This window comes from Antrostomus carolinensis, unplaced genomic scaffold, assembly GCF_000700745.2.
Source record: "Antrostomus carolinensis isolate BGI_N321 unplaced genomic scaffold, ASM70074v2 scaffold8123, whole genome shotgun sequence".
NCBI lineage: Eukaryota > Metazoa > Chordata > Aves > Caprimulgiformes > Caprimulgidae > Antrostomus > Antrostomus carolinensis.
In genome coordinates, this window is record NW_010307223.1 from 118,696 (window position 1) to 137,232 (window position 18,537).

General features: G+C 36.1%; 1 protein-coding gene across 2 annotated transcripts in view; it reads left to right on the forward strand.

Annotated features, from left to right (window-relative positions):
* CDH18 (cadherin 18) overlaps positions 1-18,537 on the forward strand; it is a 129,515-nt gene that overhangs the window by 94,853 nt on the left and 16,125 nt on the right. For both annotated transcript variants that reach the window (XM_029084347.1, XM_029084346.1), the window contains 2 exons: positions 1,239-1,375; positions 14,315-14,436. In XM_029084347.1, the coding sequence (XP_028940180.1) occupies positions 1,239-1,375; positions 14,315-14,436 (259 nt within the window). The remainder of the gene's footprint in view (positions 1-1,238; positions 1,376-14,314; positions 14,437-18,537) is intronic.

Sequence of the window (18,537 nt, forward strand, 5' to 3'; positions counted from 1 at the left end):
AGTCCTAGTTTGCTTTTCCACTGAGTGTCCTATCCTTTGACCTGTTAAGGTGACTCACTCAAATTGATGCCTCCTCCCCTAGTGCTTTATTTCCTTTGCTTTTTCACATACCATTTCTTACTTTAATATATCTTTCAATGAAACGTTTGTTTGCTTCTTTGTTTTTCCTTTCCACAAATAGCCTAAGTACATTGTGAGAGAAATAAAGCTGAAGTTATTTTTCATTTTTTTGAGCATGTCAGCCTTTATGTGTACCACTCTTTTTATTAGCTGACAGTTACACTTTTGGTGATGTAAAAATAAGAGCAATTGGATGGGACAGATAAATAATGTTGACCGACATATAGCTTCCATATATTAAAAACTTCAGAGAATAAAAGCAGGGCTGACAAATTATCAAGAAAAACAATTATGGTATATAAAGGACTTAGAAGCTTTTTCCTTATTTTTTTTCATCAAGTCTGAAGTTAGTGAAGAAGGCTTCATAGGAGTGTGTAATTGCTTCATTTGTTAAAAGCTGTTGTAAATTATTCCAGCTTTGAGAAAACATATCTTGTCAATCTTTTCTTTTGTGTTCCCTCCCTCTGCTTCCATTACCCACTTCAAGGTTTTGACTTTCTCTGCTAGGCGAAGTGTCCAGAAGACAAGGGAGTTAAGCAGCGCTACTTAGTTGTGCTTCTAGGCTAGCGTCAATTGCAGCTCTGGGAATCAGTCATTTCTGCTACTAGTCTCTGTAATGGTTATGTTCAAAACGGTTTGTGTCATCATGTCATCAAATTCATGTCAGAGAGACATGAAAAACATGAAAAAACCCCCATGAAAAACCGGTATTGGAGCTGAGCACACTGGTTTGCAGTGACAAGCAAATACACAGAAGAATAATATGTTAATATCTTTCTGTTTTCTTTTCTGCCTTTCCATTTCATGATTTTTTAGTCAAAATATATGTGTATCTTACCTTTGACAGGATTATATACTGCTGTGTAAAATATCACCTGTTCGCAATTTATATCTTTGTGACTCACAGTGGAAACCTTGTTATGTATCAAAATGTAACATTATCAAAGAAATGAAATACAGTGTTACTTTGGGTGTCTCCATAATACAGAATTTTTCTTAGGGTGTTTTTAAAACTTTCTATGATTTTAAAAGCTTGAAAGTAATATTCTCATGTAGCTTTCTGTTATTGTGGATGATACATACTACAATGAATATATATTTATTCTATTTCTTCATAGATATTTCATTGATCATAACACAGAAGAAGATAGGTATTTCACTATTGATGCCAGTACTGGGACCATTAAGACTGCCAAGATCTTTGACAGAGAGGAGACACCTTGGTACAACATCACAGTGGCTGCTTCTGAGATAGGTAAATAATATATTTGGCACATAATATTAAAAAAAATAGAAAGGAAAACAATAATTTTCCTATTTTAAGAAACACTATATTGAGACATTTTGTTCTTTTTAACACTGTGGGGTTTTTTGGGTAGTGTGGATAAAGGGGAATTTTCTCTGTGTGCGTAAACTCCTTAATCCTGCAGAACAAATAAACAAAACCCCACATGCCTATGTGATTACACCTATGTAAATTTACCATTTTTTCTGTATGTGATAGAAGGCTGACGGTTTACCTACGAACAGTTCCAAGCATTCGGTGTCCTAAAATCAACAGCTTGTCCCATTTGTGTGTCATATTTCGTATGTCTTAGAAGGTAGCACTGTACAGTACTGTCTGAGAAAGTAATCTATCCTTCTTATATCTGCTATTAACCTATTTTAGCGAATTGCACATTAAATATGCCAATATTAATTTATATCTGACGGTTGCCTAGTACTTGCTTATTATCAGGGTATAACTTTGGCCTTTTAATAGGCAAATTGCCAAGTAAAGATACAATAAATGCCTGTGCATTGAAAGGCCTCAAAGTCGGATAAATTCCCATTGCCTCAGATAAGCCTTGCAACAGTCAAGAAATGTCTGACTGAGTAGTCCCAGATAAATACTTTTACCTGAGGCAAGGACAGTTTAGAGGACATTGCAGTTAACCTTTTTATTATGGAGTCTTTATTTTGACACAGTCAAAGATTTAAAGTTAAAAAACTCAACAAGCCAAATGAAATAAAAATCCCAACCTGCATCAATAAATCCAGTCCTGCTAAGTACTCTTCATGATACCATCTTTCAGTGGCAGTGATTTTGATCAAAACTGTGAACTACTTTTATGTATATTCCTTTTTTTTTTCCTTTTTTTTTTTTGTTTGTTTTTTTTTGGTGTATTCTGTCATTGCCAGATATCACAATATAGGTTTTAACTGTAACAGGTGCCTCTGACATTATTGAGCCTCCTCTGCTTTCATCTGTTTTATCTCTGGGTTAAAATGGAATCTGTTCTGCCACTTCATCACTAGCACACAATACAGAATTAATAGCGCATACATATTTTATAAGAACAACAAAATGTTTACTCTTATGGTACCTGTTTTTGCAACCAAATTGACATTTTGAACCAAGTAAATTTATATTGTAAATAGTAAAATCTAGAGTTTTATTATTAGTCCTTTAGAAAAGGTAGCCACTGACACTTTAGTGTGCTTGACAGTGTCTTCATATATAATGTGTTACTTCAGTGTAGCATGACACAAAATATAATTTAAGTCTAATCACAAGCAGGTGCATAGTAAGTGTTAATTTGAATTAAGATTTAAAAGCCACATTGAGACATACTGAAAAAAGAAGTAGTCACTAGTCTTTTTTGGAAGCCATTCAAACGTAATTATTTTTCAGAAATAAATCTCAATTGCATTAAACTTAAATGTAGCTTTCTACACATTGTTTCACATAGTCAAATGAGTGGTAGTACACGTACCATGCTGAGAGAATGGTATGGAGAATGGAGAAGAATTGTTTTTATAACTAAATAGAATAGAATGAATAATGAGGATGAAATGCCATTTTTTTTAAGACAATGCTTAGAATGCTCCATTCCAGGTGCAACTTGTTACAGGAAAACAGAGGTCTTGGGTTTTTTTTCTCCCTTGCATTGCCTTTCTGACTGTTAAAGTTGGAGTTGGAAAGATAAGTAAATCTATAATGTCAGTTTGAAAAACAATTTTGTTATGAAAAAAGGAAGAGACAGCCATGAAGAAGATGTGGATGACAGGAAGCCTAACTGACGGGCAGCCTTTCCTTGTGTCCACTTCTTTGGCCATTTTCTTACCTACTGTAATTTGAAAATTGCAACACTGCTGTACTCTTCCAAATCCATTGTGAAATCAGTAAATTGTTCTATGATGGAAGAAGGAGCATATGTTTTGTATACAGCATCAAGGCCAAAACTTATGTTAAGTGCTGTCTATCCCGTATCTACAGCCTTTTACAGCATTCACTTTTGAGTCCATGCACAAGGAATTGCAGAACTAAGACTAAAGCTGAAAAACAGGTGAAAGGGTATGACCCAAATGTTATTTAGCTGTGAGAATATCAGCTTCCAAGTTCATCTGACATAGCATAAGGCATTTGTAGCTTCTGACACCATTTGCTTAGCCAGGAACATAGCAGAATCTGCAAGGCCCAGAAAGATTATACTGCTTCAACAATAAGAAGTGCTCTGCTGAAATAACAATCAGTTAGTTTCTTGAAGTCTTTTCGTCTCTTGACTTTATGCTACACTTCACTGTCAGAATTCAGTTTCTACTGATCGTCCTTTTGGCAGCTTATTTTATGCAAAAGAAGTTTAAACTTCCTATTTCTACCCTCAAATGTATGATATCCTCATGCTTCAGCCTTACTGTTTCTGAACCTTTCCTAAGACATTTACTTTCACTTTTAGTCTCAGCATGTGATGTGCACTCTGCATTGATCAAATGTCCCCTCTGAAATCAATGGAAGTTCTATCGCTTTCCTCCGTGGGATTAATGATGTAGCGATCAGTGGTTTTTCTGTTTACACAGATGCTTCCTAAAGCACACCAGAGTTCATTGCCATGAGAATGGATGGGGCAATCCTTTTTTTCTTTAACATGCATGGTTCTTTAACAGCAGCATACAGTGAGGATGAGTGGGATTTTGGTGTCCCACTGTCGGTTTGATTGTTTCAGTACTAGTAATTCCTGGAAACTCCTTGTGGTATTAGGGAATAAGAAAGTAACACTATATTTTATATTGAAAGATCTACAGACAGGGGGCAGGGGGAAGGACTACAACTTGATGGTAATAGGATTTTAATATACGGTTTCACATTTCATTAGCTTGTTTGAATTCTTTGAAATAGTTTATAAAAGAGTATTTGAAAGAGGAAGGAGATACAATTTGCTTAGCTCTATTAAAGGCTTTTGATCAAGTCCTTGATAAGAGTAATGGAAATAGGAAATTCCAGAGTAAGTGCACAACATTTTATAACGAATTAAAGACTGATTTAGAGGAAAGAAATACAGTCATAGTGAATGGTTGTTCCTTTGGGAGTGGAAAAAGTTAAGGCTGAGCTATTTTCAGGACTGGTGTAGGATCTATCAATTAGAATTCTTTGTAATGATAGCACACAATGATAGCAAGTGATTCAGATTCACAAATAACCTCCTTAGCTGCTAAAAATTAAGGAAGATTGAGAGAAACTCATGTAAGAACAAGACACATTGAAGTATGGGCTAGATAAATGAATGATGAAGTGGATTGAAATTTGTCTTAAATGGCAGGCTCAAGGGGTTGTGATCAGCAGTTGGAAGTGAAGCTGGAGGCTGGTCACTAATGGAGTAACCCCAGGGGCTGATACTGGATGCAATACTGTTTAATCTCTTCATTAATGACCTGGTTGATGGGACAGAGCTCACTCTCAGCCAGTTTGTAAAGGACACAAAACTGGAGTAATGGGTGATACACCAGATGGTTGTGCTACCATCCAGAGGAATCTCAGCAGGCTGGAGAAATGGTTGAACAGGAACCTTGTGAGGTTCAGTAATAGGAAATGCAGAGTCTAGCACCTGGAGGGGAATAATCCCATGCACCAGTACACATACAAGGCCAACTGGCTGGAGAGCAGCTTTTCAAAAAAGGATGTGGAGGCCATGGTGGATGAAAGTTAAACATGAGCCAGCAATGTGCCCTTGTGGCAGAGAAGGACAGCTGCATCCTGCACTGTGTGAGGAAGAGTGTTGCCAGCAGGTTGAGGGAGGTGATCCTTCTCTACACAGCACTGGTTAGGCTGCACATGGAATGCTGGGTCCAGATCTGGGCTCCCCCCTACAAGAGAGACATGGAGCAACTGGACTAAGTCCAGAGAAGGGGCATGAAATCATTAAGAACTGCAGTATCTGTCATATGAGGAGAGACTGAAAGAGCTGGGACTACTCAGCCTGGAGATGAGAACGCTCAGAAGGAGCTTATCAGTGTGCTTAAATACCTGATGGGGGCCAGTAAAGATGAGCAAAGATGAGGAAAGACTCATCTGAATGGTATCCAGTGAAATGACATGAAGCAGTGTGCACAAATTGAAATACAGGAAATTCCATTTAAACATAAGAAGAAAAATGCTTTTTACTGTGGGATTGGTCAGAAATTTGGACAGGTCACCTAGATAGGTTGTAGCATCTCTGTTCTTGGAGATATTCAAAACTCAACTGGACATGGCCCAGAGCAATGTACACTAGTTGATCCAGCTTTGAGCAGGGGAGTTGAACTTGCTAGATCTATGGAGGTGTCTTCCAACCTCAACTATCTGTGATTTTGTGATATTGGGAACTGTGTATTCAATATGCAGAAGAAAAAGGAGAACTATTTCTCAGAAATAGTGATGTATTCTCAAAGAAAACAGGCAGTTGTAAAAATAACTCTGGGTGTGATTCAATGAAGATCTCTCTAGCATATAGTAGTGCTGATAACAAAAGCAAAAGCAGCAATAACAGCAAAACCCCGAATCACAGCTTCTGCAAGGGAAAGGTGGCATTATAATATAAATGGGTGGATTTCTGTCAGTTCCAAAGCCAATTTCATTTAGAAAAATAAACATGTACTTCCAAGTTTTCAGAGCAGTGCTGCAAATAGGACAAATAATAGTATCCTTGATGTCTTTGTGCTCAATGAGAAGGAATGAAAGCTGTAGGAAAAAAATAAACGGTGGTGACTGAAGGAATCTGAGAATGTCTTGATTTGAGAATCAAAGTGAGGATTATAACTTTCTCTAGAAATTTCTACTTAGAGATAAACCAAGGAAGACTGTCAGGAAACTCCTTTTCATTCCAGTATTCATTCCAACAACTGAACTGAGTGTGTTCAATATCTGCTCAATAGACACAGAGCAAACCAGCTTCTACATATATGGCTTTCAGATGATGTTAACATCAAGAGATTACTGGGATTCTTAAAGTAGTGGACATTTAGATGGATAATAATATCTGTGGTTGTAATAAGAAGTGTGATATTTTGAAAGCAAAATAAGTGCTTATATTTCAGGGCAGATCCAAAAGTTTATATTTCAGAGATTTAGAACATACTTATTATTGTGAATTTTTCTCATATTTTTCTTATGCAGCTGGTAAGTACACCAGTATGTAAAATAGATTTCTGGGTTTCCTAGATCACATTTTTTTGGGGATAAAATTGCAGTGTTCCTGAGTGTCTCCAAAATGCTCTGCAATGGCTGAGAATGGAAAAACAGATAATTTCCCACTATTTACTAATGCACAAACTTATCTTTGAAGGGTCCACAAAACGTTCCTAATTTGTAAAGCTGTGGAGAGGCAGTGGAGAACAGGAGAAATGAAATAACAGAGTACTGGCCAGATGCCTGTCAGATCCCCCAGACTCAAAGAAGAGACAGTAAAAAATGATGACATGAAAGGATGTTGCACATACAGAGCTTTGATGCCACAGTCTATTAGAAATCAAAATGCTTAGGAGACATAATTATGGAATCGATTCTACAGACATAAGAAAATTCTCCAAAGCTGTCAGACACAATCAGATATTGGGGAAAAAACCCAAATGCATTTGTCTTTATTTATATATCTTCTGTATTTGCTTCTCCATGCATATTCGTCACACTAGCTTCAGGGAATAAGATACCCAAGTGAAGTGTTGAGTTAGAGCAATACCTCATTGGCAAAATATGCAATACCCTTTGATGTATTGAAAGGATCTTTGGGAAAATACAGTCATTTCAAAAACTACACGAAATAACTTTCAGACATATTTTCATAGAGGGCCAATAAACCCTCTATGAATTAAAATATGTGAAAGGGCAGGACACATCACAAGAATAAGAGTTTGGAGCAGTTAGCTTGCAAGAATTAGGGTAAAGACATTAAAGTGCACGTTCTAATTATAACGTAAGCAGTTTTTTCACCCATAAGTTTTAGTAGAAACAGAAAAATTAACAGAAAGATATAGTTACACAATTCAGAGGAAAACAGGATGCACAGAGAGAAATAATAGTTTGCAGTAGTGACATATAAAACCCCTTGAGATTTTGAATAAATATTGAAAGCTCTATAATTATATTAAATAAACAGATAAAGTGTATAATTAGAGTGAGGTGCAGTTATATCTTATATACACAGGGGTATTGCTACCGTCAGTGCACAGCAAGTTAGGAGAACAATTTACCAGTTATTTTTCATGTTTTATGGTTGCATTGTAGCAGAAAATACATCCTTAAGATTTTGGTGGGAGATTAAAATACATGTTACTTCTGATAGCACTACATGGGACTGTCATATGGAGAATGAGAACTGAAGATAGAGTGGAGATGTAAAGTAAACAGAATAAACCTGTTAGTACTATAAAGAGACACACTGATTTATTTTACAAAAAGTAAAATCAAAAGACAAAAATAGAGAGTTCATTTCTATATTGAAACACATGAAAATAACATATGCATTGCCTGAAGGAAATAAGTCTATAGAGTATATTTTCCTGGGATACAGCACTGAAACAATTAAAAAAGAACAAGAACTTACGACATTTTATTTTCCCATTTTAAACTTTTTCTCATAATCAAGAATAACTTTAATACCTTGTGTCAAATAATTACTTTTTAGGAAAAGGAACCCTTTTCAAGATCTAAAAGAAAGTAATCTAAATCAGAACACAGTGCTGTTACAATACAGCAGAATGATTGTTTGTTTAATACCAGTGAGTTTGTTGTTAGCTTTGTGTATTAGTTTTTCCTTGAAGTGATTTTTTTCTTACATTAAACATAAAATTTTCTCATAGTGATTTTCAGTTTGTAATATTTTCTTCAGAACTAATGTTTTTTTAACAATACAGAGTACACTTAAATAATTAAATTAACTCATTTTTTTAACATCAGTACAGGGAAATTTTATCTTATATATCGTTTTACTACATTTATGATTATCTCTATAGATGCATTACAGAACCAGACATAGAAGTGTTACATTAAGCCCTGCCCCCACCAAGAAAAAAGTCGCATTCATTCTTAATCTCTGACCTCACTTGCATTTTGCCTGCTAGCTCAGTTTCAGAGAGAGATTTTGTACTGGTAACAATTACTTGATTTTTCCAAGAAAGAGAACCTGCCACAAAAGTATTTCTTTAAATGTGGACCAGATTAAAGTAGATTTTAAAAGCTATAAAGTCTGAGTTTTAAAGACTATTTTATTTTGCTCATCGAGTAGTGACAAAATGGATATCTGATATATTTTTAATGATGAGAGCTAGTCACAATACTGGTACCCTGTCCAAATTTTCCAGTGATACACAGTTTATTTTCAGCCTTGGCAAGTTGCCTACTAATGGACCATAAAATCGCAGTAGGACTTGTAGCGGAATCTGCCATTCTTTAAAACATATTTATCAATGCAATAAGGAAAGCCTACCCAAAACTATTTTTAAAAGCCCTTGTTGTCGAAAGGCAGCTTGTTCTCCATCCTGCTCAAGAAATGATACTTCTAATTCCAAGTTTGATGTTTATTTCCCTGTTTATCTTGTTTTAGTGATTGGCTTCTAGGCATGGTGGGTTTTCTTCTCTTCTGTTTCTTTGGGGAAAGGTATGATGAAGATATTCCTATGTTGTCATCTGAAGATGGTGTAGGATATGGCTCTTCCTGGCTACCAAGATGGTTCCCCAAAGAAGAGACAGTCTTTGGGATCATGTGACATTTCCCTCTTCAGGGCTTTGTGAATCAGTACCAGAATCTCAAAACAAATATTTCTGGCCACAGAACTGGTATGTTTTGTGGTGCCCTGATCTACTCAGGAGGTGAGCACCAGTGTTGTCTATGAGCTGCAGAATTTTGCTTGCATTAAGGCTGAGGGAGTTACCAGCTTGAGAGCACAAAATGTTTTAAGTCTGCTGCAGTCCTATTATTACTACTATTGTTCCTGCTGCTGCTACTGATACTACTAGTAGCATGATCTAAGAGAAGTGATCAGTGCCTTCAGGTATGTGTTTGTCATTGAGAAGTCAAATTTTGCTATAAGAAAAAATAAAACATTTTCTGGCCAACTTCACGTAATAGTATTTTAAAGTACCTAGTACCTTAAAAAAGCAGGACGGAACATTACACTCATTACTGGAGTCTGCATAATTTCCTCCTTGCCAGTAAATGTAGTTTATCACAGTTACACCATCCTGAATTAAACCCAATATTTTTTGAATATTACCACTCTTACTTACATACTAGATAATTCTTTCATCATTTTAGTTCTGTTTCTGTAATATATTTTATCCTTCCTAGATCTATGTTTAGTCTTCTAATGTGACAAAACTAATTGTTGTTGGAGAAGTGTGATGAGTGCTTTCTACTTTTCTTTTAAAAAGTACCAGAATAGATATTTGATTGAACTTCCTAGGTGTTGGCTTGCCTCATAAGGTCTTGAAAAGGTGTTCAAAATGAGAGGAAAAAAGCTTTTATTATAATGGTTAAGATCGATATTTAATATTGCCAATGCAAATACATAGTCATTCATTTGAATCCTAAGGTAGGTGAAGATTTTTGTTCTAGATCATGAAAACATGTAAAATTATTCCATTTTTTTGTAAAATCTTTTGCCCTTTCAAAATAATTCAGGCTGTCTCTGGGTTAAATTGTTCATTCAGCTTTCATAATAGTAACTGTTTAACTCGACCAGTCTAACTTTAAAAAAAAAAGGAAAAAAAAATATAGAACACAAAAGACTTGATGTCAGGACTGTTATTCTGCATGTCATTCAGGAAGAATTTATTTTCATAAAGCCTTTGAGAATTTTGTTAATATGAAAAGGAAGTCTTGGACAGCAGTAGCTATTAAAAAGCTTTTTTCTTAAATAGGGGTTTTAAAGTTTGTCCACAGAAATTAATGGAAGAGAAGATTCAAGACTGCAGACTGGCTGTTGACAGGGACTTCTGTAAGTTCACAGAAGTTCACAGAGGATTTGCTGGTGGAAGGGCTGATACTCAATGAAATTGATTCACTTTACAGATATTTAGTATTCTGGCAGAAGAACTATTTACTCTGGGAAAAATCTAAAGCATAAGAAACCAAGTCCCTTGAGTAGGTGAATCAGAGCAATGTTTCTGCTTCAGTTATCCCTTAAAACAGTGAGCATTCACTTTGAAAAAATCTACTCTTGAGGCATAACGTTAATAGGACACAGAATGGATCTGGCTGTTTTATAATATGCAGGCCTGAAATACATGTCAGCTCTGATTACCTTAAACTGGAAATCTGACAAACTGCTGCAAGAAATGTGTCTAATTAACAAAACTGTACTACTGAAAGGGACCAGTTATTAGAGTGGTTTGGAGATTGCAGGTGAGTTGTACACCTAAAAAAGATTAGAGTTTGTATTTATTTTATAATAAAACAACAAAACCAACCAAACAAAAAAAAAGATTGTAAAGTCTCTCTTAATTTGTTCTCATTCTCTCTCCCCGTTATAAACTGTGCTATCATCTTGCATGTGCATCTATGTAGTATACACAATCTGACAAACTTAAAAGACTGCTTTGGTAAATGGTGTCAATATTTTCCCTATTAGCATTTTGTAGTGAGTAGGCTGTCAATATGGAAATTTGCCTGCAAATGTCAATGATTCCATGAGGTAACTGCTTCCAGAAAGATACTAAAAATACCTTGTGCATTAAGAACTCATTTGAACTGGTGAGGTACTTATTAATTCTTTGTGCTGCAAAGCAGCAACAGAACAAATAAAGGTAAACTCTCTGACTCTCCATGGAATCTCTGTGAAAATAATGCAAATGTAACAGACTAGAATGAGACTGCACTGGGTAGTAGTGACAAGCATACAAGAGGACACATTCAAGATGAAGCAAGAAGGTCTTATACACTGCACTGAAACAAAAGTATTTACCATGTATTTGCCACACATTGGACTAAAAAGTTTGATTTTCCTTTCCCATAACTATTCCAAACATGTCAGACCTACAGAACAGTTCTCTGTCTCTGATACTTTGTGCCCTGTGCTCTTCCTGCTTTTTTGCTCCCTTCCTCTTAGATGTGTTATGCCCCCTTGGAGCTTTGAAGATGGCCCTGCTTTGAGCTGGGGACTGGACCAGTGACCTCCAGAAGTCCCTTTCAACTAAGATTTTTCAGTGATCCTCTGATTATCTGATAATCACAGCTGGTTTTGCCTTCTGGCAAAAGATTCTTCAAGATTTCTCTAGTATTAAAATCTTCAACTGCTTCACTATTATTAATGAATTCACTCTCAAATGGATTTATTTGTCCACAACCACTTACTGTGATCTCTGCCTTCCATCTCCTTTCTATGCTTTTGTGTGCTTTCTTTTTATCTGCTTTAATTTTTACCAGTTTCTAGTTCACATACCTCACAAACTACATGTGAGAGCCTCCTGAACAAAGCCTCAAGCACAGAGCTTCTTTGAGTCATAGATAATCTCTAGATGATCTAGAGCACTGGAACAGGCTGCCCAGGGAGGTTGTGGAGTCTCCTTCTCTGGAGACATTCAAGACCCGCCTGGACACCTTTCTATGTGATCTCATTTAGGTTCCTGCTCCAGCAGGGGGATTGGACTAGATGATCTTCCGAGGTCCCTTCCAATCCCTAACATTCTGTGATTCTGTGATCTATTGCGAGATATGATGTTCTGTAATTGTAATTACAGGATTTTCGTAATTGGATTGTCTGATGACATTGACAGAGGGCGTTACCTAAATTAGTTTGTAAGCTGTGTTTCAGTGAGCAATAAAAAATATTCAATCTCTACTGCTCATGCTGTTCTGCACAATCTTAGGACCTACGTCCAGGGAAGGCTCAAACATCTTTTTATACTCATACTACAAAGGGTCTCCTGGAGAGAAAATTGTTTCCTTGAGTAATAAGAGTAAAGGTAGATGAATGGGTCCTTTCTCCCAGCTGTTTAGTGAACAGCCAAATGTAATTCTCCCTCACCTTCACTTCACATTTTAACATTCCTCAAAGTTTTCCACTAAAAGCGTTTTCTACATAGCAAAGGAAAACCTCAGTCTCGCATGAACACAATTGAGGTAGCCTACTTTAGTCCCTTAGTTCATCTGTTATGAAGATATTCATATTTTGGGGGTAAAACTGAAAATAAAAACAGTCAAGGAAAATTTCAGAAAGCAAATGGAATTTGCAAGTCTATGAATATCTTCTGAGTGTGTTCTTATAACTTCTAATGCTAATGTTAATTGGGAGTAGAGGTTCCTATATTATCTAAGTTAAGTCTTCCTTTTCTGTTGACTTTTTTTGTCTCCTTTCTATTCCTTTTTTATGGGGATAATTGACCAAGTTCCAAAAGTGAATTAAAATCATCAGGCGAACACAGACATATTAGTTAAAAAGAGAATGTGAAAAATCTGAAGGGAACTTCTAAACCCCAGGCTCTTTGACTGGTATCCCAGGTGAAAACAGAGAAAGATCTAAGTCTCTCACTTTGTCAAAAGAAACTTCAACATTCTCAAATATTCTTTCATTGGGAGGCTAAATTACTAGTGGCTTTGAATCCAAATATGTGTCTAATCAACATTTTCAGAAGTCTGAGGAGAAGCCATTAAAGATGTGACAAATCTAAGGCATTTTACAAATGACTCTTTTTGACAGAAACATGATGTGGATTGAGATCAAAATAACCAAGGTGAATGAGGTTTAGACTACTAATGTTTCTCTTCTTTATCTTTTTCCTTCTCATGAACACACAGAGGGACATGCACTTTTAAAATGTCAGTCTGTAAGACTCCATTCTTCCATCTTGTTGCGTTTGACAGATTGACTTTGCTGTTTGCTACTGATAGTTTTCATTTAATTGGTGAAAGTAAAATGAAGTTTATCATCAAACTGATTGATAATTATACAGACTTCACAAGGTGTATTTTAGCTAATGATAAAGTTTTAACATATAATTATTAAAAAAAATTCTTAGTAGTAAGAACAAGGGAATTATGGATTTTAAAAATGTGTTTTTTACATTTTATCATGGAAAGTGTATTATCATTGAAACAATTCCCTTTATTGTTCTTTTTGAGGGTGAGCTCTTTTTGAGGATAAGCTCTCACACAAGTACAGATCATAGCCTAAGACACTGTTATTTAAACATTGTTTTCCTACTAGTATGTCACTGCTAAAGCAAGACTCATTAACTACTTTGTGTAATAGCCTAATAACTTGTGAGGAAGCTGAACTCAAGCTTCGGAAAGGTTTATATGTGCCTATGTATTCATAAGTTCTAAAATCTTTAAGGGACTGAGAAAAATAAAAAAGTTTTTAATATTTTTCATATTAGATTTTATTCAATACTGTGATGACACTTTCACATTCATTACAAAGGAATTGATCGTTTCTTAGCATACAGTGTGATAGTATGTGATAACTCAAACAGCTTTCTCCCACTTCAGTTCCAAAGTGACTTGCATTTTTATTGAAATATCAGTGACTTAAGACTCATAATATACTTTCCACTCTTTTTAAAAAAAAAAAAAAAAGTTATTTTTCAAAACAGTTAATGAAGCACAGTGTGGTGGGTTCTTAAATATGTGATTCACAGAGGCGAGGGGTGGAATGTATTGGGTTTGCATGGCAAGGTTTTGGTAGCGGGGGGTGGACATGGGGTGGCTTCTGTGAGAAGCTGCCAGAAGCTTCCCCCCAGTCCCCCCCCCGCCACCCATGTCCCCCCCCCGCTACCAAAACCTTGCCATGCAAACCCAATACACACAGCAAACAACATCTTTTAGTATCTGACTACCTAAGTTTCTGCAGCTGTATATAGTTCTTATCCAGTAACTGTGTTAAGAAACCATGTTTAAATTGAAGATGTCACAGAATATAGACTATTTCTAAAGGCTTAATACCCTCCTTGTTCATTTTGCAGACAATCCTGGGCTAGTGAGCCACGTTCCAGTTGGTGTTAGAATCCTGGACGTCAATGACAACCCTCCAGAGCTTGCCAGAGAGTACGATGTTGTTGTCTGTGAGAATGCAAAGCCTGGTCAGGTAACTCTCACAGTTATCTTTCTCCCAGTAAGAAAGAGGAATTACTTTATTTGTTAATGCCACATATGTATGACGTTCGATTTGAGGAACACGTCATAGTTCTTCTCATTTTCGTAGTTCAGATTTGACTCAACTGTTAACTGTATTAGGCTGAAGGGAGAAGATTTGGGAATTTGTTCAATGTATCTTTCTTGTTGTTGCAAAAAAGTGTTGAAACTAGCTTCAGACAGGAAAAACTCCAGTCTTGTCAAATAAGTGATGGAATTTGACAAGTCACTATCCTGAAGAAAATGGATGAAGCAAATTTAACATCTCTCATCTAAGTGCCATATGGTAGCAAGGTTTCAAATACAGCTCAGTGAAATGGCTGGTTAACATGGCTGCCATACTCACTTTTTGCTGTTGATTGCCCTTGTCTTAGCAGGGTCGTTACGGAAAAGATGTTGAACAGGTTTTTCACAGCTTCGAGCATGGGGAGGGTCAGACCTGAGACTGAAAAGCAGAATCACATTCCAGCCACTGCTCCTGTGATTGATGCACTTCATTGCAGTCCATGGTTTGACAGTTTTACCAAGTACCTTTGCATTTTTGCATAGATTGAGCTCTTACCCAGCAATCTATGCTAGTTTTGCGTCATTAAACAGATTGTAAGTTACAGTTGTGAGCTCGTATCTTTCCTGAGGAATATATTACTGGTAATAACAGTTTTCTCATCAAACCTTTTAAAGCAGTGTACATAAATGCATAGTGGCATATTGCTATTTTTAATGTTGAGACTATAAAAATGCTGTACTTCGTCAAGACTATAGGCTAACCAAACTTATCCTGACTCTAACAGTGGCCAGAAGCTGACACCTAAAGATCAGTATAAGAACATGGCAAGCGTGTATAATATGTAGCTCAAGTATTTCCCTCATCTCAGAACATGTGCAGACTATTTCTTGATCCAAGTGTGATTTCTGTGTTTTTAATAATCCTTTAATAACCATCTTATATGAAACTGTCTAGCTTTTCCTACAACAAACATAAACTTTTGATATCTGCTGCCTCGTGCAGCAAGGAATTTTACAGTTTAATTGCATGTTTCAGGACCACCTACCACCTTCTTTTTTCCTTTTTTTTCTTTATTTTTCAATGCTGTCTTCAATCAATATTTACCAGTCCTTATGTTGAAAGAGAGAGAGAGAGAGCACAGTTGATCCATATTAATTATATCTGTGCCATTCATAAATATCTAGCACATTGCCCCTCAGCTGTCTCTTGTCCAGACTGAAGAGTCCTACTTAACTTGAACAGGCCACGATAAAGCCCTTCTAGACTTCTGATCATTCATCTTGTCCTCCTCTAAACTTTCTCCATTTCCTCTCTATTCACCTTTGAGGTGGGGAATCAAGATTCAAAATGCAGGTATGCAGTAACTGATAATTCATATCATAGTTTGTGCTTCATAGTATATGATGATCTCTGCTTTGTTCTCTATTGCTTTCCTAGCAATTTCTATCAGTGGTTTTGCTTTTTAACCACTAGTAAGCATTGAATGCAAAAAACTGCCTGCCATAATATCAATATCATTAGAAGTAATAGTCAGCTCAGAGATGATCCATCATGTATGTGAAATTAAGACTTTATGTCTATATACAATTAATTTCACTTGTGTTCGTATTGCCTGGCTACTGAGTACTGGAAGGTCTTTGGTGTCAGTCCTTCCTCTTTTCTTCCTTGAACAACTCAGTGTCATAAGTAGATTTGGTGGGCTGGTTATTCATATTCTCTATAAAACGTTTATTATTACACTGACCAATAAGTAGCCCAGTATAAATCTGTGTGGAACAGGAAATCTCTGTGACTTGCTTTCCTTGTGGAATAGACATTTACAGAAGAGACCCTGTTTCCTGTCTTTTGAGCAATGACTTATGCAAGGACTTTCCTTCTTATCTCACAACTGCATTGTTTTCTTCAGTGCTCTTTTTGAGACACTTCATCACAGCCTTTGCAAATCTAAGTAGGTCTGTGTATTAACTGAATATCTCCTACTAACATGCTTATTAAAGTAAAAAATAATGTTCTGAAAACCTCAAATAAAGCCAAATATAGAAGAATTAGAACTTGTAAAAGTCTATTTAAAACAAAATAAATTGCAATTGCTTTCAACATACTCTTGTATTTTTAAAATTATAGAATTTAACAATAACTATTAAGTAATTGTTATATTTAATAATAAGCTAAAACATGCAGTGAAGCTAGCTCAAAAATGCGCTGTTTGCCAGGGATGTTGCTGGTGGTGAGTTGCGTATGTTTCTTATTAGCAAAGTTTTAACTCTCCAATAGTAGCTTTGCATATGGAAATTTACGAGCGAGATGTTTAAAAGATAAAACAAGTTTTACTATGTTGGCATTTGCTCCTGATTTGGGTCAGCGTTGTATTTCTCTCTTAGCTACTGTTGCAAGTGTGAGTGTCTCCTGACCTCTGTAGCATTGCAGTTTACCACCCAAGGTTAATGCTACCATGAAGGACCCTGCAAGCAGCAGTTCAGTAGAAAGACTGGATCAGCATGCCATTGTGTTCTTAAGTTAACAGGACTGTGTTACGTACGTGAGGTGCTATTTTTTATTTACACTGCACAAGGCTTCAGAAAAGATTGTGGTGCCATTGCAATGTACAAGAAACAAAACCAAAACAAAACACAAAAGTATGTGGCTCTTACTCAGAAGATCTTACTGTCTAGTTTAAGAAAGAAAATGACAGTGTTCAACAAATATTAAGGAGGGATAAACAAACAAAGATTACAGAACAAGACAACTGTTCCATATGCTAAAAAGTGTGCCCAGCTGGATGGTTTTGAATCACTAAAAAGGCGGTATTTGCTCTGAGTTATCCATCATCCTGTGACAATGATTCATAAGATTTATCAGTAAAGAACAAATTAGGTCAGGTACTGCCAGGCACTTCTGCTTGACTAGTGCTTTGAGGTTGAGCTCCAGTCCTGCACTGCCCTGTACGAGTCCTTATTTCATTCCTCAGCACATCTATTTTGAATTTATTATGTGCAAGATAAACTAACCAATAGTTTGTCATTGAAAGACTTTTTGTGTTTTCTTGTTTATCAGAAGAGGCATCTATGGAGAGAAATCATTTAACTGGACAGCTTCTGTCTCCTGCTTCTTTTTCCCTTCATGGCTCATTTTATTTACATTAAAAAAAAAAAAAAAGCCAATAAAACTTAAGGACTTTAGTACTTAAACAAACCCCTCTAAGACATCTCAAACAGAAAATGCTTGTGAGAAGATGATCATTTCCACACCGAAGTAATAGCTTTACTCCCTTAGCAGTCACCTTGTTGAGAAGATAAACTAAGTATCTGCGACAGCTTCCAGGTGAAGCCTGGTAGATATTATATATTGAAGTAGATAAAGCAGCTGTGATTTGATCCTAGACTCTGATTTGATGTCCAGACTTGGAAATATGCTTCTAGAAATATACTGATTTTGTGAATGATTAAATTTAACCAATATAGGAAAATGAAATTTTGCAATCTTCCACAAAGTGAACTTGCAAATGAAATTTTCCTTTGCTTCAAATGCAACTTGTTTTATTGTTTTTAAGACAACGGGAGCAAATAGCAATTAAAAAAAAGTTAATATGTTTTGTTCTCAAAAGTGAATGAGTGAAGCATTGTCAGTTTTCTGGATGTTTCCAAGTTCAGTGTTTGTCCTGGCAGAATATGAAACTGTAAAAATATCTGACTAGTTCTGTTAGTCATATTCACTATCGCTCTCAAAAGATGACAGTTTTTCTGGGTGTTATTCAGAGGATTCATAGAAAAAGTTGTGATAGCATTGAAATGTCATTTCCCTGACACTGTCCGTCACTGTATATTAACTCACAAGTGGGTGTACGTGCGCGTGCACACACACACACACAGAACTTCTGCAGAATCAGGGTGTACGAGTGTTGTGCTGCCAATATGAGCTACCTCACCCTGGGTGCTCTTATTTCTAATAGCTAAAGGAAATCAATGTTAGCTGGCAAGGAACGCCTCTGTTATAAGTTTGTCTTGTATATATTTACTTGTTTATTGATTCAGTTCTGAAAAGAACCTG